This window comes from Branchiostoma belcheri, unplaced genomic scaffold (genome assembly GCF_001625305.1).
Source record: "Branchiostoma belcheri isolate BF01 breed outbred unplaced genomic scaffold, Haploidv18h27 scaffold25, whole genome shotgun sequence".
Classification (NCBI taxonomy): Eukaryota; Metazoa; Chordata; class Leptocardii; order Amphioxiformes; family Branchiostomatidae; genus Branchiostoma; species Branchiostoma belcheri.
In genome coordinates, this window is record NW_017803854.1 from 201,245 (window position 1) to 223,147 (window position 21,903).

At 40.5% G+C, this 21,903-nt stretch overlaps 2 protein-coding genes across 6 annotated transcripts in view; both read left to right on the top strand.

Moving 5' to 3' along the window:
- Nucleotides 1–466: 466 nt before the first annotated feature.
- On the top strand, nucleotides 467–1,453 carry LOC109471347. The gene has a single exon (XM_019770637.1). It carries the CDS (start codon nucleotides 467–469, stop codon nucleotides 1,451–1,453), a length of 987 nt encoding a protein of 328 aa, XP_019626196.1.
- Nucleotides 1,454–18,329: 16,876 nt separating this feature from the next.
- LOC109471434 (nuclear pore complex protein Nup160-like) overlaps nucleotides 18,330–21,903 on the top strand; it is a 29,824-nt gene continuing 26,250 nt past the window's right edge. For all 5 annotated transcript variants that reach the window (XM_019770736.1, XM_019770739.1, XM_019770740.1 and 2 more), the window contains exons 1-5: nucleotides 18,330–18,453; nucleotides 18,936–19,044; nucleotides 19,380–19,587; nucleotides 19,950–20,166; nucleotides 20,565–20,643. In XM_019770736.1, coding sequence (XP_019626295.1) covers nucleotides 18,369–18,453; nucleotides 18,936–19,044; nucleotides 19,380–19,587; nucleotides 19,950–20,166; nucleotides 20,565–20,643 — 698 coding nt within the window. In that variant the 5' untranslated portion in view covers nucleotides 18,330–18,368. The remainder of the gene's footprint in view (nucleotides 18,454–18,935; nucleotides 19,045–19,379; nucleotides 19,588–19,949; nucleotides 20,167–20,564; nucleotides 20,644–21,903) is intronic.

Here is a 21,903-nt window from a genome sequence, read left to right on the forward strand (position 1 = left end):
TTCAATGCATGTGGATATCTGGCAGCTTAGGTCTTCAGCAGAAAGAGGAAGGGCGCAAAATACTAACTGATGATGTGGCTTTAACAGGGACGTGTGGTAGGAGTGTGGTGGACACCTGTGACATTAAACATTGCCGTCATCGACGTGGCATATCAACCATGTGACAACTTTTCTCGACCAAGATACCTCTACAGACGAGTAATCGCAAACCGTATGTACAACTCTGGCATTTTGTTAACAGACTACTAAATTTGCTGTACAAAGTAGCCCGAGGCATTTAAGGCTAGTATTATTTCTCAAAGCGCTTTGTTTGTTCCGCCGGAATAACGACAACATAACGATTATGCTTAGTGAAAAGTTCTAGTTAGGATAATGCTACTATTGCTAGTTCTCCCATGCTAGCTATATTTCATTCTTTCCTTCTTTTCCAGTGTTGATCGCAGCAGAGACCGGCGAATGAAAGAACATGGAAAGTAACGACACAAAAGGCACCAGATCGTGGGTAGGTGTGTTGTTCCTGCTACTGTCCGCCACCTTTGACAGCCTGTCCAATGAGTTTGTCACCCTCGCGAGCAACGAGGGAATACCGGGACTTCAGATGCTGTTTCTCAACAGACTGTCCCTCCTGATTCTGGTGATCATCGCTTGGCCGGTCTTCCGACCGAAACTGTCGGCACTAAGCTGCAAACAGATCGCGGTATTAATTCTCATCACTGCTGGGCATAATCTGGAGCAAGGACTTGTATTCATTTCCCTCACCTACACGGTCCCTGGGATAGCCTACACCATACGCCGGGGAACTGAGACGATTCTTACGGTCATCATCAGCTTTTTTCTTCTCGGAGAAGTTCTCGGACTCTTGGACTTCTTCGGGATATTCCTGAACGTCGTCGGCGTCGTTGCCGTCGGATACAATCTCATGTTCGGGACTGGAAAACGGATCAGCGTGAACGTTTTGACGTTCGCTCTCCCACTTTTGGCGGCCGTCGTAGGGTCGCCCTTAACCGTGTTCGACAAGTATCTCCTTGGCCGGCAAGATGTTCACGTTCTGGTCCTTTTACTCGGTATCTCGTCGACGGGAACTCTTTACCTACCCGCGCTGTCGCACGTTTTAGAAACACCCGTGTGGAAGATGTCGTGGCAAGCTGCGGCTTACCTCGTAGGCATGAATGTCTCGTACGTGCTTTCGGTAGTGTTTTGGTACTGCGGCATGTACTTAGAAAATGCAGGCGTGGCCATGGCTATCAGTGTGATGACCGTGCCCATCACCATTGTTCTCGACTACTTCGTCCTATCTAAGACTCCCGGTGCACTGAAGCTTGCGGGCGGAGCTCTTGTTTTTGCAGGCTCGATGACAGTAAGTGTGGTCACCGTTTGGAGAAACTGGAAAGCTGAAAAGAGGACCAGACTTTTGCAAGAACTCAATTTTGGCGTCCCCACAAAAGACAGATAAATGTCTAAGTTACATCTAACGCTACTAGTTTGTTGTTATGAATGGTACAGATGTAAGATTTTTAGTCATCACTACGTACTATCTAGTTAATTTCAAGTTTATGTTTTACGTGAATTTATAATAAAATGCCACCAACATCACACTGCCACATACGTGAGAGGTCAGATGGGCTAGGGTTAGCGTTAGGGTTGGTATTAGAGTAAGGCTGGGGTTAGAGTTGGGATGATTGTTCAGGACTAGGGTAAGACTTAGGGTTAGGTTAGGTTAGGTTTAGTCTCCCACATCAAAACCCCTCCCACCCCTTGTCTCAGGTACTAGTATATTGGAAACGTGAGAGGTCAGGTGTTTAGGGCTAGGGTTAGGGTTAACGTTAGGGTTGGTATTAGAGTTAGGGTTAGAGTTGTTAGTAAGAGTTGGGATCATTGTCCAGGCGTTAAACAAGGACAACAACAACAACTTTTCTTCCACATACCATAGATGTGTAAAGATTATCGAGTTCAAGTCTCGGAACAAAAGGTAGAATTAAGATAAGATAAAATGGCACCGGCACGGCCAAAGAAATGTAAAGCGCAACAGGGAGTTAAATAGTGGAATACACGAATTACCACAGCTTGACGCGAATAAAGATACTGTTTTACTTTATTTCACTCCGTAGAGCTTTCATCTTTTTGGTGTATCTTTGATTTCTTTCCGTTTTCTTGACTATTATTTGTGGTGAAAGTGGCATAGAATTTTTAGATATATAATAAATTTTCGCCCCCCTCCCCACGTCGGCTTGTGTTTACATTTCGCGGTTCCGCCGCACCGTTGCTAGGGAATCTCCGGATATGTAAATTTTAGAACGTTCCATTTGTTTCCGTAGGTAACTTAGATTTCTTGACAACTAGAACATTTAGACAGGAACTATTCATAGTGCAAAACTAATAGTTTTTATATAATTTTACAAAAGACATATAACACTAACTGTGATTTTAAAACGTCAAAACAATCCGTACGTGGTGAAAATTGTTCCCGAATTGCCACGTTCACCCCCGCCTGAAAAGAAGTGGACTCCGCGCAGCGCACTTAGCAACGAATCAGCAGAGATCTGCACCATTTGCACTCCGACCGCCAAGGAAGTTGGACCGTGCCACAGAGCTCCGAGAAATCTTCTTGTGTCTGTGACTGAATCAACAACTGTTCTGTAAGTTTTACAGATATTACGATATTCCTAAAACATTCACAGGCATTTCTAGCAACAACTACCGGAGTTTTACCGTACGTTTTAGGTGAAAATTCCGCGATCTGTAGTATTTTTTTCCGACGAAATCCAAGGGTGGTTTTGGGGGAGGGCCAGAAATTTTTTTTTTACCGAGCAGTTGACTTAGGAATTTTCTGTAGGTCATAATGATTCATAAAGAATTCCTTTCGTGATTGTTGGCACAGCAAACGAAGTACAGAAACGCTAGGGAGGTCAGTAAGTAAACTAACCGCACAGTCAACACATCTACACAGGCAGACAACCCGATTGACTCGCTAGCTTTGCAGCGGTGGTGGGGAGGGGGGCTTCGTAAATTACGCTTTATCAACAGCAGAACTTCCCCCATAATCTTAGCGGCTTAACTAATGATAATGTCAGGGAATAGGTTTATTGAATAATCAGATGTAGTCATAGTAAGATGGCTGTTTCATCCACACTGTTACAACTAGTGCTGACGTACAGGCTGAGTACAGCCACATTTAGGTTCAGGTCTGGATTCAAGTCCAGAGGTTTAGGTTCGAGTCCGGACCTAAACCCATGGCATGTACAAAACTGCATTACGGAATCGGTTATTGAATCATCATTGAAAAAAAACCCTAAAGTTTAAATTTGATTTTACTTGAACCTAAACATTTTTACAAGTCCTGAACTGGTCCAGTGAACCGGTACACAGCACTAATTACAACTACTGTTTATTCATATATATATGAATGTTTAAGAAATCTGTTTCTTTCTTCCCCAGGAGAGAACCTAATGTTCAGCCTGGGCAGGATGGCCGTTCGCGGCTTCTTGGGCACCGTCCCACCTGCTCAGGCATTTGCTAACTTCAGTACCTTCACGGTGAATCCTGGTAAGATGGTCTCTTCTTCTAGATCTCCTGTTATGCTGTAGTTTGTTTGTTTGTTTTTTTCTGGCCAGTATAGAATCAATAGATAAGTGCTAAGATTCTGTATGTGTTAAGAACTTTTTCTAGAGCTCTACTCCCATGTCAAAACAATCTCTATCTCAGTTGAGGCTCTAATTTTTCAGGGGCTTAAGTTTGAATTACATGGTTTTTAGACTTCTTACACCTGGTGACCTGAACATTGAACCCAAACCTTATTAATTAGTCCTTCATAACTTTCAAAAGGCTCTCATGTGTGCTGTACTTCCACTGAAACATATTGTGGTTTCAGGCGAGTTTACAATTAGTTTGTGTACTTTCCTTCCAGTTTGGAAGAAGGCAGCGGTGAACCTGGCCATCTATACCACGAGCGGCGCTCTCTGCGTTGAAGGCCTTCACCTGGTGAGTAACGTTTCATTCTACCAGTAATTCCCATGACTAGATCTCATACATATTATATTAACTTAAGGTAACAGATTATGCAGCAACTGTGCATGCACAATATGAAGAAGTCAAACCCAGCAAAACTAGTACCATGTATGTTGTAGAATATAGTATAATGCTAGACGTAGATATACCGCTGTATTTTCTTTCTTATGTTGTTTGTAACTGCAATTAGCCCTCGGGCAAGTATTTGCAACAGATCAGAACTGAGACTGATTTCTGTTGTTCACTGTTTTTGTAGTACCAGCTTCTGAAAGAGCAGAGGGAGAAGCCGGAGAAGAAGGAGCCCACCGAGCCCACAGAGCAGCCCACACCAAAGGTTGTCTACTGGACTGGGTTTGCAGCCGATTACGTGAGCGGCTACTGATTGTTAGTTTAATGCCTGGGGAATTCAAGGGAAGACAAAAAAAAAGAAATCACTGTAATATTGGCATCATTATGTGAGGTAAAACTTGACAGTGTAGTCTTTACTTGTCAGACTGTTAGATAACATGTATATGCATGTAGACCAATGTGATTGATGTAATTTGTTACAGCTATAGTGAGCTCACTTCAGATTTTGTGAACATTTCAATGTTTACAATTGGTTAAAAAAAGTACACAGAAACACACTATATACAAATATGTACAAACACCATTCAATCTACAACAAGAAATAGCAGATATGGGTTTTCAAATATCAGCCATTATCACTGTCATTGTAGAGTCTTACTGCACAATGTAAGCCACATCTCAGTCAGTTAATTATCATCGACAATGAAGGGTGGGTGAGTGTGCAAATTTGTCCAATACAAAATTTGTAATTCTTTAAAATTTCAGAAATGTTATTCTTAAAATCCCAAACAGGACCCATATGCCAGGAGACCCCAGCAGACCGGACTGCTTTACCGGCAGTAGTCCGGTCTGCTTTGCCGGTACCGGGTCTCCCTTAACATCTAACGGCATGGTGTTTCTGGACGGGGTACTTCTAAAACTCTAAATTCATAAAACAAGTTTAAAGTGAATTCCCAACACAAGACTCTACATGACTAAAAGTCTTTATTTGTATATTTTTTGGGGGAAGTTTCAGGTATTAATGTTTAAAATCATGAAGTATAAAGTTGATTTCCCTTCCCTCCCTTTCGCCCTCTAGGACCCATTTTTTGGGAGCCAATTTGTTTTTTACAAAACTAAACTACAAATTTTAATACAATGAAAATTATTGTCAGTCTTTATTTGTATCAATTTTTCTTTTTGGGGGTCAGTTTGGATTTTGTTTAAAACTTTAGATTTTATATGCTAATTTATTTTTCTTTTACTTATGTTTGTTCTTACCTTCCCTTCGCCTTCGCCAGTCCAGGACCCATGCCACAGGAGCCCCAGCAGTCGGACTGCATTGCACAGGGCCGCAGTCCGGCTGCTTTTGGGCTGGGGTCTCCTACGTCACTAACATCTGACAGCATGGTGTTCTTGGACTGGCATCTTTTCTTTTCAATTTTATTTCTTCTCATTTCTGACCAATAATTTTTAATCATGTTTGTCCTAACCTCTTATTTGTCTCAGCAGTTTCAAATTGGTTTTTGTCTCAGTTTTGTCTCAAGCTCTTTTTCTTCTATTTCCTCCTTCCCTTCTCCAGTCCAGACCCATGTCAGGAGCCTCAGCAGTCGGACTGCATTGCACAGGGCCGCAGTCCGGCTGCTTTTGGGCTGGGGTCTCCTAATGTCACTAACATCTGACAGCATGGTGTTCATGGACTGACATCTTTTCTATTTTTCTTCTCTTGTTTTCTTTGTTTTTTCTTTGAATAATGTTTGTCAACTCTTAAAACTCCAAACGCACCCACCCCAAATTTTCCATTTTTTGGTTTAGTTTTTTTGGAGGGACCCTGGTTAAAATTTCTTTAAACATGTTCAAATTGGTCAAATCAAGGCAATTACCACACTCACTCATTCATTACTCTCACTTAGATGATGGCACTTGTACTACTACCCTTTGTAATTCTCTTAGATCACCTTAAAAACCATTGAGTTAAAGGTGATACAAAGACTAATGTAAAAGTTCACTGCAAAAGATAAATGCTGTAACTTTATCATTCAACCATTAATTTTTTAGTACATCTAGTTTGAATGTTTAGATCTTAACGGCAAATGTGCCCCTATACAATTACAATGTTCATAAATGTTTTTGTGTGAATTATCCTTGATATGCATAAAGAACAATGCTTATCCTTTGCACAAGTATGCAGCTTTTATATTATACAAGTAACAGTACAGTCAATGTGGAATCCAAATTACGATCATTGATTGAAAACAACATCATGATGTATGAGATAAGCACCAAGTCTCAATGTAAATAAATGTACATATGTTTCTAGTACATACATGTAGAAATGTAATATGTTACCGTACACAGAAATGTAATATGTTACAGTACACAGCATATGTTACCGTACATACATGAAGAAATGTAATATGTTACAGTACGTAGAAATGTATATAATGTAGAAATGTACATATGTTACAGTACACAGAAATGTAATATGTTACAGTACACAGAAATGTAATATGTTACAGTACACAGAAATGTAATATGTTACAGTACACAGAAATGTAATATACAGTACACAGAAATGTAATATGTTACAGTACACAGAAATGTAATATACAGTGCACAGAAATGTAATATGTTACAGTACACAGAAATGTAATATGTTACAGTACCTAGAAATGTATATATGTTACCATACATACGTGTAAAAATGTAACATTGCATAATTACAATACACAGTTATGTAATATAATTACACTCCATAGAAATGTACATGTGTTATAGTACATAGAAATTTCACTAAGTATCCTACGGCTGTGTAAGCCATATACAGAATATATGAATGTACAGTATTATGATCAGTCTTCGTCATCTCACAATAAAGAAAAAAAAGTCTTCCCAAGTTTAAACGAACCTTGTCTTTGTTATTTTTGGTTGACAAATGTTTACTATAGGTTATATATCAGGGTAGGGAAGTGCGTGAGTGAGTGAGTGAGTGAGTGAGTGAGTGGGTGAGTGAGTGAGTGAGTGGTGAGTGAGTGAGTGAGTGGTGAGTGAATGAGTGAGTGAGTGAGTGGTGAGTGAATGAGGGAGGGTGGGTGAGTGAGTGAGTGAGTGAGTGTGAGTGAGTGAGTGTGAGTGAGTGAGTGGTGAGTGAATGAGGGAGGGAGGGTGAGTGAGAGTGTGAGTGAAACAGAAATGGTGCAAGCAGAGTAGAAAGGAAGTGACACTGAGGAAAGGCAACATTCAGGAAGACTCTAGTTCTAATATTTCAATCAATCTAGCACACTTAACATTAGATAGTACACTTAACATTAGATAGCACACTGTAGCCTCTGAATTCAGAGCAGAGGTTATTATTACTGAAAGTTTATTGCAAATACATGCCCGAGGGCTAATTGCAGTTACAAACAACATAAGAAAGAAAATACAGTGGTATGTGAGACTATATCTACGTCTAGCATTATTAATTCGACCTGAATAGCACAGACCTAAAAGGCCTGATTACGCCTTGGGTAGAAGGCCATATGGCTGCCGTCCTGAAATATCTGCTTGGAGAGTAGGGCTGAATAAAATGCAATTGGTGGTGCTAAGTCATCATTGGTCATCCAGTGCAAAGATGGAAACCTGATAAAAAAAAACTAACCCAAAACCCAAACGTCTGCTTGGAGGGTAACCCTTCAGTGCTCTGATGACCTTGATGTAAAACATTGAATGCCCTGAATTTGTGTTTCATATCCAATGTGGCTATATCCAGGTTGAATTAACCTCCCCTCTGAATTTAGACTTGCACCCAGAGGGCTACTGTGTAATCTCCAAGCAGATCCCTTTCCGTGGCAAGACAGATGATTAATGATCCTTTCCTTAACATCAAATAGCACACTGTGGTAATCTCCAAGCAAATCATATGATGGCAAGACAGTATCCATTAGCCAGAGGAGTTTGCACGGCCACTGAAGGCTAATGGGCACCTCCCTGGCCAATGCTGAATGACACACCAAAAGTCTGGTGTCCCTGGTGCTGAATGACACACCAACAAGACTGGTGTCCCTGGTGCTGAATGACACACCAACAGGACTGGTGTCCCTGGTGCTGAATGACACACCAACAGGACTGGTGTCCCTGGTGCTGAATGACACACCAACAAGACTGGTGTCCCTGGTGCTGAATGACACACCAACAAGACTGGTGTCCCTGGTGCTGAATGACACACCAACAAGACTGGTGTCCCTGTCCCTGGTGTGGAATGAACATCAGATTATATACTGCAGTACCTAAATCATACACCAGGGGGCAGCACAGCACTAAGGCCTGCTGTCCCACCCTGATAATATGTATAGACTGGTTTATTATTGTTGATGAACAAGTAAATCCCAGGACCCACTGTCAGCAGAGATGCATTCGGCTGAATTGTTGGGTCTGGTTACAAAATATAACATTATTACGATTACAAATGGGCTTACTTAGTCACTCACTCACTCACTCACTCACTCACTCACTCACTCACTCACTCACTCACTCACTCACTCACTCACTCACTCACTCACTCACTCACTCACCAGTCTCACTTCTTAATCACTCACTCACAACACACACACACACACACACACACACACACACACACACACACACACACTCGCTCACCCACTCACTTCTTTCCCCATGAGTGGACTTCCACGGTCAGTTTATGTGATCTGTTTGTACATATTGCTATGATGTATAATATATACCAAACATATCAATCAATCAATCCCATATCGTTCACCTTGTCTTTCTTTCCACCTTGCAGGGGAATTTGGCTGCGACCAAGTTCCCTCCACTTACACTGAAACGCGAACCCGTCCATATTTGCTTGTGTAGACACCACTGTACACACTGTGTAGCATAGCTGTGTGTAGATACTTATACGTTGTACCAGCAGCCCAAATATTGCTGCATTTCACTCCTTGCTCACTAGAGGTCTCTTCCACAGAACCCAGACTTAAATCAAGGAAGCAACTAAATGCCGGTCTTTTATTTAAGACAAAATAGCTCGACAGCCGATCGCATTTTGGGCTGGTTTAATATCTAGTAGCGTTACATCACTCAGGTGAAAATCAGCTCCTACACCTCAAGACCAAGGAAATACAAGAATGAAAGTCAGAAGTCAAATTCCCTAAAACCTGACAAGTTACGAGCAACTCAGTAGCATTGTAAAGACAAAAGAGTCAGTAGAGATCGGAAGACCAATTAAACGCGGCGTTTGAGTAACATTACGGCATTTAGCAACTCAAAACAACGCGGGTGATTTATCATATATAAACAATCCTGTACATTATACATAATGATGTACAGGTTCAACAGATATCTTAGTTTTAGTTTCATTGCTAAGTAACACCACTTGCGTTTTCGTCAAGGTATGATCGTAAATAAAGAGCAACAAACCGAGGTAACACGTTTGTTAGTAACAGGCTAGATGTCAAGACATGAGGTTACGTAGTAGAGATCTCGGACAACAGATGGGATAATAAAACAAGGTGTAATCGAAAAGACAACACCGACACCTCCAAATAAAATTAAGCGCAAGTGAAAGGAGAAAAATGCAGCACAGGAGTAAAATACATTGTACACTGATTTCTCCTGTATTATCCCGACTTGACGTGAATAAAGATGTTGTTTCTCTTTATTTCATATAACAAAGCTTTCAACTTTTCAGTCTATCTTTTATTTCATTCCGTTTTCTTGACTATTTTCTATGGTAAAAGTGACGTGAAATTCTTAAAATTAATCATAAATTTTTGCCCCCCTCCCCCACTTCGGCTTTTGTTTACATTTCGCGGTTCCGCCGCACCGTTGCTAGGGAATCTCCGGATATGCAAATTTTAGAACGTTCCACTCGTTTCAGTAGGTAACTTAGATCTCAGTACAACTAGAAAATTTCAAAAAGAACGTCTTCATAGTACAAAACTAAACTAATTATATACTTTTTAAAAGTATATAACACTATCTGTGATTATAAAACGTCAAAACAATCGGTATGTGGTAAAAATATTTCCCGTATTGCCATGTTCACCCCCGCCCGAAAGTAAGTGGACTCCGCGCAGCGCACTTAGCAACGAATCAGGAGAGATCTGTACCATTTGCACTCCGACCGCCAAGGAAGTTGGATCGTGCCACAGAGCTCCGAGAAATCTTCTTGTGTCTGTGACTGAATCAACAACTGTTCTGTAAGTTTTACAGATATTACGATGTTCCTAAAACATTCACATGCAGGCATTTCTAGCAGTAACTACAGGAGTTTTACCGTACGTTTAGGTGGAAATTCCGCGATCTGTAGATTTTTTTTCCAACTAAATCCAAGGGTGGTTTTGGGGGAGGGCCAGGATTTTTTTTACGGAACAGTTGATTTAGAAATTTTCTGTAGCTCGAAAAAAATCATAAAGAACCACTTCCTTGTTTGCTTAGCAGAGCAAACAAAGTATGTTACGCTAGGGATGTCAGTAAGTAAACTAACTGCACAGTCAACACATCTACACAGGCAGACAACCCGATTGACTCGCTAGCTTTGCAGCGGTGGTGGGGAGGGGGGGCAGCTTCGTAAATTACTTTATCATCAACAGCAGAATTTTCTCCCATAATCTTAGCGGCTTAACTCACTGATAATGGCAGGGAATAGGCTTATTGAATAATCAGATGTAGTCATAGTAAGATGGCTGTTTCATCCACACTGTTACAACTAGTGCTGAGTACCTAAACCCACATTTAGGTTCAGGTCCGGATTCAAGTCCAGAGGTTTAGGTTCAATTCCGGACTCGTAAGTCCGGACCTAAACCCATGGCATATACAAAATTGTATTCCGGAATCGGTTAGTGAATCATCATTGAAAAAAAACCCTAAAGTTTAGATTTTATTTTACTTGAACCTAAACATTTTTACAAGTCCGGAACAGGTCCATTGACCCGGCACACAGCACTAGTTACTGAACTACTGTTTATTCATGTTTTGAATGAATGTTTAAGAAGTCTGTTTCTTTCTTCCCAGGAGAGAACCTAATGTTCAGCCTGGGCAGGATGGCCGTTCGCGGCTTCTTGGGCACCGTCCCACCTGCCCAGGCATTTGCTAACTTCAGTACCTTCACGGTGAACCCTGGTAAGATGGTCTCTTCTTCTCCTGTTATGCTGTGGCTTGTTTGTTTGTTTGTTTGTTTTGTCTGGCCAGTATAGAACCGATAGTCATATTGGATAAGTGCTAAGATTCTGTATGTGTTAAGAACTTTTTCCAGAGCTCTATTCCCATGTCAAAACAATCTCTATCTCAGTTGAGGCTCTAATTTTTCAGGGGCTTAAGTTTGAATTACATGGTTTTTAGACTTCTTACACCTGGTGACCTGAACATTGATTTGAACCCAAACCTTAGCCCTTCATGATACAGGAAGAAACTTTAAAGACACTTATGTGTGCTGTACTTCCACTGAAACATATTGTGGTTTCAGGCGAGTTTACAATTAGTTTGTGTACTTTCCTTCTAGTTTGGAAGAAGGCAGCGGTGAACCTGGCCATCTATACCACGAGCGGCGCTCTGTGTGTAGAAGGCCTTCACCTGGTGAGTAACGTTTCATCCTAATTCCCATGACTAGATCTCATACATATTATATAAAGGTAACAGATTACGCAGCAGCTGTGCATGCACAATATGTTATTTGCCTGAATCCTTGGTGAGACCAGATCAGAACTGAGACTGATTTCTGTTGTTCACTGTTTTTGTAGTACCAGCTTCTGAAAGAGCAGAGGGAGAAGCCGGAGAAGAAGGAGCCCACCGAGCCCATGGAGCAGCCCACACCAAAGGTTGTCTACTGGACTGGGTTGGCAGCCGATTACGTGAGCGGCTACTGATTGTTAGTTTAATGCCTGGGGAATTCAAGGGAAGACAAAAAAAAAGAAATCACTGTAATATTGGCATCATTATGTGAGGTAAAACTTGACAGTGTAGTCTTTACATGTCAGACCGTTAGATAACATGTATATGCATGTAGACCAATGTGATTGATGTAATTTGTTACAGCTATAGTGAGCTCACTTCAGATTTTGTGAACATTTCAATGTTTACAATTGGTTAAAAAAAGTACACAGAAACACACTATATACAAATATGTACATTTTTAACACCATTCAATCTACAACAAGAAATAGCAGACATGGGCTTTCAAATATCAGCCATTTAATCACTGTCATTGTAAAGTCTTACTGCACAATGTAAGTCACATCTCAGTCAGTTAATTATCATTGACAATGAAGGGTGGGTGAGTGTGCAAATTTGTCCAATACAAATTCTGTAATTCTTTAATATTTCAGAAATGTTAATATTCTTAAAATCCCAAACAGGACCCATATGCCAGGAGACCCCAGCAGACCGGACTGCTTTACCGGCAGTAGTCCGGTCTGCTTTGCCGGTACCGGGTCTCCCTTGTAACAACGGCATGGTGTTTCTGGATGGGGTATATATGTCTCGAAATTTATTTTTTTGAACTGAATTCCCAACACAAGACTCTACAAGACTAAAAGTCTTTATTCGTATATTTTTTTGGGAAGTTTCAGGTATTAAGAGCAAATGTCTGTAAGGATCAAACAATGGTGGCAGGGGTCAAAAAATCGATTTGGCTCAAATTTTACACAGTGATAGTACTTGGCCCACAACCCCTCAAAATAGCTTTCTTTCTGCTCCACATCGACCGTTGCCATGGTAACAGCCCAAACATGTTTTAGGGCCATTTTCCATGATTTACGCATGCCAGAAACATGAAAATTGCCAAAGTTTAGGACGCGATTACAAACAAATGCTTGAATATATCGGAAAGACAAAAACTGTGCTGAAATGTCCAACTTATCTGCTTTCCTAAGATAGCTTTAAAATTTTCAAAAGGTCAGTTTTAAGGGTCTGGGCATCACTAAGACAATACAGTGTTTTGGGCTTTTGAAATATCCCTATTTCTGCCCATTTTTGAAGCGCTGTAACTCCAAAGATGGTGATTTTTTTTCGTTCAAAATGTAATAACAGATACATAATCATATGAGCTATAAAATGCATGTTTGTAAAGTTTGGCCAATTGTTTGGTTCTCACGTGGTTGTCCTCGGAAGTAGGTCATATTTTACATTTCAAGAAAAATACAAATTTTTGTCATCTTTAAGATATAATAAATACAATACGAAAACAGCAATCTAATACTACTTTAGATAATAAGTAATCCTAATAATTGTCTATCAAATGAATGCTTGTGGAGGTTGGAGTCTTGTTTCGTTGTTGTGTAATTGTCCCTAAAAGTAGGCCATATTTTGGACTTGTGTTAAAATTATCATTTTGGGCTATCTTTGGAGCTTTACAACTGACAAAGTAGGATGTTATTTGGATCCAATCTTTGTAGGGTAGTACATACATGTATTGTGTATCAAATGGATTCTTGTTGAGGTTGGAGTCTTGTTTCGTGTATGTGTAATTGTCCCTGAAAGTAGGCCATATATTGGACATTACAGAAATTGTATACGGCTGTTTTTGAAGCAGTACATATGACAAAGTAGTATTTTATTTCAATTCAATCTTTTAAGGGAAGCACATAATTATATGCATTTTGTATCAAATGAATACTTGTGGAGGTTCGGGTCTTTTGTCGTTATTGTGCACTTGTCCCCATATTTAAACATATAAAACTTAAGACATTAGCACACACGTGCACTTCCGAACTTGAAGCCCTATAAACGCCAAGGTAGGACGTTATTCAAATTCAACTCTCTAGCAGAAGTAACTTTATCTATTGTCTATGAAATGAAGGCCTATAGAAGGTGGGTTCTTGCTTAGTTGCTCTGTACTTGTCCCCAAAAGTCATAATTAGGACATATTCTATTGTTTTCTTGTAACTGTCCCCGAAAGTAGGAAATATTGCTCACGTTTCGATATATTTATTTCATAGACAATAGATAAAGTTACTTAAAGTTACTGCTAGAGAATTGAATTTGAATAACGTCCTACCTTGGCGTTTATAGTGCTTCAAGTACATGTGTGCTAATGTCTTTATATGTTTAAATATGGGGACAATATGGGGACAAGTGCACAATAACGACAAAAGACCCGAACCTCCAGAAGTATTCATTTGATACAAAATGCATATAATTATGTGCTTGCCTTAAAAGATTGAATTCAAATAAAATACTACTTTGTCATATTTACTGCTTCAAAAACAGCCGTATATTTTGCAATTTCTGTAATGTCCAATATATGGCCTACTTTCAGGGACAAGTACACAACAACGAAACAAGACTCCAAACTCAACGAGAATCCATTTGATACACAATACATGTATGTACTACCCTACAAAGATTGGATCCAAATAACATCCTACTTTGTCAGTTATAGAGCTTCAAATATAGCCAAAAATGAAAATTTCTGCACATGTCCAAACTATGGCCTACTTTCAGGGACAAGTACACAACAACGAAACAAGACTCCAACCTCAACAAGATATCATTTGATACACAATACATGTATGTACTACCCTACAAAGATTGGATCCAAAAAACATCCTACTTTGTCAGTTGTAAAGCTCCAAAGATAGCCCAAAATGATAATTTTAACACAAGTCCAAAATACGGCCTACTTTATGGGACAATTACACAACAACGAAACAAGACTCCAACCTCCACAAGCATTCATTTGATAGACAATTATTAGGATTACTTATTATCTAAAGTGGTATTAGATTGCTGTTTTCGTATTGTATTTATTATATCTTAAAGATGACAAAAATTTGTATTTTTCTTGAAATGTAAAATATGACCTACTTCCGAGGACAACCACGTGAGAACCAAACAATTGGCCAAACTTTACAAACATGCATGTTATAGCTCATACGATTATGTATCTGTTATTACATTTTGAACGAAAAAAAATCACCATCTTTGGAGTTACAGCGCTTCAAAAATGGGCAGAAATATGGATATTTCAAAAGCCCAAAACACTGTATTGTCTTAGTGATGCCCAGACCCTTAAAACTGACCTTTTGAAAATTTTAAAGCTATCTTAGGAAAGCAGATAAGTTGGCCATTTCAGCACAGTTTTTGTCTTTCCGATATATTCAAGCATTTGTTTGTAATGGCGTCCTAAACTTTGGCAATTTTCATGTTTCTGGCATGCGTAAATCATGGAAAATGGCCCTAAAACATGTTTGGGCTGTTACCATGGCAACGGTCGATGTGGAGCAGAAAGAAAGCCATTTTGAGGGGTTGTGGGCCAAGTACTATCACTGTGCAAAATTTGAGCCAAATCGATTTTTTGACCCCTGCCACCATTGTTTGATCCTTACAGACATTTGCTCTTAATGTTTAAAATCATGAAGTATAAATTTGATGTCCCTTCCCTCCCTTTCGCCTTCTAGGACCCATTTTTTGGGAGCCAATTTGTTTTTTACAAAACTAAACTACAAATTTTAATACAATGAAAATTATTGTCAGTCTTTATTTGTATCAATTTTTCTTTTTGGGGGTCAGTTTGGTGTTTGTTTAAAACTATAGATTTTTTATGTTAATTTGTTTTTCTTTTACTTATGTTTGTTCTTAGAACCTTCCCTTCCCTTTGCCAGTCCAGACCCATGCCACAGGAGGCCCCAGCAGTCGGACTGCATTGCACAGGGCCGCAGTCCGGCTGTTTTTGGGCAGGGGTCTCCTACGTCACTAACATCTGACAGCATGGTGTTCCTGGACTGACATCTTTTCTTTTCAATTTTATTTCTTATCATTTTTGACCAATTGTTTTCTTTAATCATGTTTGTCCTAACCTCTTATTTGTCTCAGCAGTTCAAAATTGTTTTTTTCTCATCAGTTTTGTCTCAAACTTTCTTTTTTTTCTCTTTCCTCCTTCCCTTCCAGTCCAGACCGATGTTCAGGAGCCCCAGCAGTCGGACTGCATTGCACAGGGCCGCAGTCCGGCTGCTTTTGGGCAGGGGTCTCCTACGTCACTAACATCTGACAGCATGGTGTTCCTGGACTGGTTACTTTTCTTTTTACTTTTTCTTCTCTTGTTTTCTTTGGTTTTTCTTTGAATAATGTTTGTCAACTCTTAACACCCCAAACAACCCCCTGGATCTCTTCCGCATCCCAAATTTTTCCTTTTTGGTTTCCTTTTTGGGGGGACTATGGTTAAAATTTCTTTACACATGTTCAAATGGTCAAATCAAAGCAATTACCACACTCACTCACTGATTACTCTTACTTAGATGATGGCACATGTAATTCTCTTATATAATAGATCAACTTAAAAACCATTAAGTTAAGGTGATGCAAAGACTCTAAGTTTTAAAAGTTTATGGCAACAGTTAAATGCTGTTTACCAAGATGTTGAACCATTGATTTATAAGTACATCTAGTTTGAATGTTTAGATCTGAATGGCACATGTACCTGAGTATATACAATTACTACATCCACAATTTTTGTGTGTGTGAATATACTTTGTTTGCACAGACTAAGAACAATGTAATGCTTTCTTTGCACTAGTATGCAACTTTTGTATATACAAGGACAATACAGTCAATGTGGAATCCAAATTATGATCAATGATTGAAAACAACATGTATGAGATAGCACCAAGTCTCACTGTAATGTACATAAGTTACAGTACATAGAAATGTAAATGTTACTGTACACAGAAATGTACTATGTTACAGTACACAGCATATGTTACCATACATACATGAAGAAATGTAATATGTTACAGTACGTAGAAATGTATATGTAATACCACACATACAGTCATGTAGAAATGTACATATTTTACAGTACATAGAAATGTACAATATGTTACAGTACACAGAAATGTATATATGTTACACTGTACATAGAAATGTATATATGTTACCGTTACATACATGTAGAAATGTAACATTACATATCTTACAATACACAGTTATGTAATATAATTACACTCCATAGAAATGTACATGTGTTACAGTACATAGAAATTTCACTAAGTATCCTACGGCTGTGTAAGCCATATACAGAATATATGAATGTACAGTATTATGATCAGCCTTCGTCATCTCACAATAAAGAAAAAAAAGTACTTCCCAAGTTTAAACGAACCTTGTCTTTGTTATTTTTGGTTGACAAATGTTTACTATAGGTTATATATCAGGGTAGGGAAGTGAGTGAGCGAGAGTGTGTGAGTGTGTCAGTAAGTGAGTGAGTGAGTGAGTGAGGTGAGTGAGTGAGTGTGTGAGTGAGTGAGTGAGTGTGAGTGAGTGAGTGAGTGTGTCAGTAAGTGAGTGTGTGAGTGAGTGAGTGAGTGAGTGAGTGAGTGAGTGAGTGAGTGAGTGAGTGAGTGAGTGAGTGGGTGGGTGAGTGAGTGAGTGGGTGGGTGAGTGAGTGAGTGAGTGAATGAGTGAGTGAAACAGAAATGGTGCAAGTAGAGTAGAAAGGAAGGGACACTGAGGAAAGGCAACATTCAGGAAGACTGTAGTTCTAATATTTCAGTCAACCTTAACACACTGTAGCCTCTGAATTCAGAGCGGAGGTTAATTCGACCTAGCCTCCTTCGCAGTCTTGTTGGGCGTCGGCGTTATTTTTTCTCTGAGCGACGCGAGTATTTTATTTTAACAATATTTTATTTTGTTGGAGCGCGAAACCTTCTCTCCGTGGCAAAAACTCCCTCGGCAGCAAATCGTCCCTCGCGGCCGCATATTACTCGCGTCGCTCAGAGAAAAAATAACGCCGGCGCCCAACAAGACTGCGAAGGAGACTAAATTCGACCTGAATAGCACAGACCTAAAAGGCCTGATTACGCCTTGCGTAAAAGGGCATATACTGATATAGGCCCTGAAAGAATTCTGCTTGGAGAATAGGGCTGAATATAAAATGCAATTGGTGGTCCTAAATCATCATAGGTCTTCCAGTGCAAAAAAGAAATCCTGATAAAAAAAAAAGTTTAAAAACATGCCAAAATGCGGTACAAATTTGAAGTTTTATTCCAGTTTAGTTGACGCATGGCAAAGACTTAGCCTCTACCAGGCTTCGGGAGGCGGCTGGAAAGAGTAGAAATCGGCCAAATAGAAAGATAGCATGCCGGGGGAGTTGGTCTGGTGAACAGTTTGCCGCGGCAGACCAACTCCCCTGGCATGCTATCTCTCTATTTGACCGATTTCTACTCTTTCCAGCGACCTCCCGAAGCCTGGTAGAGACTAGCAAAGGCGAACCATCAACAGGTGTCATACTGAGCTCGTTGTACTGCAGTGGCATGAAAAATCGCTAGGTGTCATCCCTGCACGTGGAGAGTTGCCTTCCCGTCGTGCGTTTTGTGTGAAATATGGCGGGACGTGCACTGAGTTTCTGCGAGGTTCCGCTGAACTTGGGCTCTCAGCAGCGATGGAAGGAACTCACCGTCAACCTAGGTATGTGGGAGCGAATAAGGAACGTGCGGGGATGCTTGAAACTTAAGACAACAAGCTGTGTGTACCGTTAGACGTGCGAAATTAACGTGTGAATCTCGACTCACATGGGCCAGTTTTGCCCCCCTCCCCACCTTCACATGTTTTGTTGTGAGGAACTGACGGAAAATACCTAAAACCTTCCATAAAATGATAGAATCTGTGCTGCAAAATTAAAACATCTTCAAGTACCGGCCTCCATCTTATGTGGCCAAAGTTTTGCCCAAACAACAATGCAAGGTTGTTTGGGCAACATGACATGCATGCAAAACATGCAATTTTGTATATGCCATGGGTTTAGGTCCGGACTTGAGTCTGGAACTGAACCTAAACCTCTGGACTTGAGTCCAGACCTGAACCTAAATGTGAGTTTCGGTACACAGCACTATGCATGTATATCACCGTGACAATCATCAGGAAAAATAAGTTGTTATTTTTGTTTACAGGTGGAGTTGGTAGCCAGGATATAAAGTTACCGGAGCGAGGCGGCGGGTTCAGCTATAAGGACGGAGGAAGGGTCGGAGCAGGGCCGGCCTGTAACAGACTCATCTACTGGTCAGTTCTTACTCGTTTGATTATCTTTTATCATCAGTGTGAAATAGTACATGCATTAAGGAGAGGCTGAAAAAGCTAAGGATCCCATGCCTACAGTATCGAAGAAAGAGGGGGGGGGGACATGATTCAAGTGTTTAAAGTAACTGGTCAAAAGAGAATCCAAGCAGATGTCTTCTTTTCGATGTTGGATAGTATACCAACAAGAGGTCACAAATACAAGCTAAAACTGCTCTTTGCAAAAGCTAGAGTGAGAAGCCACGTGTTCAGTATTAGAAGTGTCAAGGACTGGAATTCACGACCAGCCTACATGTATATTATTTTGTTCCCCCTTACAGGAGGAGCTATGGGGACACCCTTGAGCTGGTTGAGCTGTCGGGTGACGCTAACCTGGAGGGGAACGCGGTGCGGATCCGGTTCCCGGACTCCGCGGTGGTGCCGTGTGTCGGCATCCACGAGACCCACGCTCACGTGGTCGTCCTGTTGGCCACGGTCGGCAGCGTGCACAGGATAGTCCTGCCTCACCCCAGCAGGATTGCCAGGATGGTACACAGTTTCTTTCTATCATATAACATGTACATATGTAATACAAATGGTATATTACAACAGTGTATTCCGTATCACCCGAGGTAACAGCCCGACCGCATGTTGGATGACCCAAAGGCTGGAGGGAGATCCAACTCGCGGGAGGGCTGGAACTATGTTGTGTTTTATTTATGTCATACCCACCCAAGAAAACACACCTTTAAATGCGAAATGAGGCAAAATTTGCTGTCCACAAATAAAAAAAATGCATCAACATCAATTCCAAGGTCTGAATCTATGACAGCAGCTTTTCTATGCAAGAATACATTGCTGCCACTTACTCCAAAGTACTGTATATGTACATTTATCTGTTTTTCCCCAAGGATTATGGGGGAGACTTTGGAATCCCCTCTGTGTTTGCTGATCTCTCATTGGCCGAGCTGCGCAACGAGAACAACTTCCACCTCCTGAACCAATCACCATCCAACTACCCGCACCTGGGCGCCACCTGGCTGACCAATGAGGGGGAAGCTCTCTTTGCCATGGCAACCATTGGGGGAAGCATCCTATTGGTCAAACTCCCTCAGTATGGCATTCAGGGTGAGTGGAACAAACACTTTTGTTTTCATTCACAGATTTGAATATATAGGAAAGCAAGTTATATTTATAATAAAAGACATGGCAAAGTATAATGATAAAAGACGTTGATGATTATGCAGTTCTGTAAAGGCTCAAGCATTAAATATTTAGTGTGCCCACCTATCCAAGATGACCAAATTTTATGAGGCCTGTTAGTCTTTTTGTTCAGTTTTGACTAGTGGAAGGTGACTATACTATAATAGTCTATACCTCTTTGTTCCCAGCTGGTATTTTTATATATTTCAATCAAGTCTTTAAAACTTGAGACTGACGTCTCTCAAGTTTCAACATCCCTTTATTTAGAGCTACAATTTTTTCCAATAGTCAAGTATGTAACGCAGTGTTGTGTTGTGTTTCAGGAATTGTTACAGAACATGAGTTGAGACAGGCCTCAATGATGCAGCGTCTGTGGACAGGCTGGGTTCCCTCTGTTATCAGGTACGTACAGGTAGAGGCCGGGGATTATCTTCACATGTGTACATGTACAATGCCAAGTTCGAAGTACTTTTTCTGTTACCTGCAGTTTTGCATGTTGCAGAAATTTTACCTGCAGGTGGGAAGTTGGGTAAGAGCTTGTGTGATATGCCTAGGGGCAGTTATACCTAGCCTTGGTACCATCCTACTCGTATGCCGGGGCTCCGACACTTTCTTAGGGAAGCGAGTGTGGGAGCCCCGGTATACAAGTAGGATGGTACCCAGGCTAGGTATAACTGCCCCTAGGCATATCTAGTTATACCAGCTATATTGATACAGATGCAGATACAGAGAGGGTGTTGCATTGATAAAGGTTAGGCATATGGGAACATTACTTAATACAAAAATAAACTAGAAAGGCCAATATTTGCTTTGGAGCAAATACAGCGATGGGTTCACCACATTTTACGACATGGCAGGGAAAGAATGAGAAACACAAGGGAAAACAATGATTTACATTGATATAACTATAATATGAAGTAAAATACAACTAAAACAACAGTTGGATAGCTATTCCCTACTTTATTGGTTAGGATTTTTAATTGCATAATGCAAACTGTTGATTTTCAAAATAAAAAAAACGTCCATGCCCCGCATTCCAATGCTGGAGCAGGAAAGCTTGAAATCCCTACCAAAACACTTGAATACAGACATACTGTCAGTATGGAAATGCTCTGTGCAGGTGTTAATCAAGTTAAATCCCAACAGCCAATCAGCAAGAAATGCTCTGTGCAGGTGTAAATGCTCTGTGCAGTCTGTTAATCAAGTTAAATCCCAACAGCCAATCAGCAAGAAGAATAGAGGAAAGCTGCATGCCTATTGGTTGATGCCCTGCATTCCATTGTGATGACTCATGCCCAAACGTGGTAAACAAGGCACACTAACACAGTAATACATTTGCTATAACACAGCCAAAAAACTCAAATAAAACCATTCTAAAAGCCTGTATCACAATAATTTAAAAAACGTCTAGGGGTATTTGCCCACTGTACCTCCATACCAAATTTCAGGACCTTGGGCCCTAAAATGAAGAAGCTGAATCCATTTAAAAAATGGCAGGAGGAGAAGGAGGAGGACGAGAAGAAGAAACATCAGAAAAAGCAATATGGTTTCACCACACCACTTCGTGGTGTGGTGAACCCATAAATATTATTTGCAGCCATATTTGTAGTCGGTATAGACCACCTTTGGCGGTTGGGTACAAAATGTATATTACACCGAACG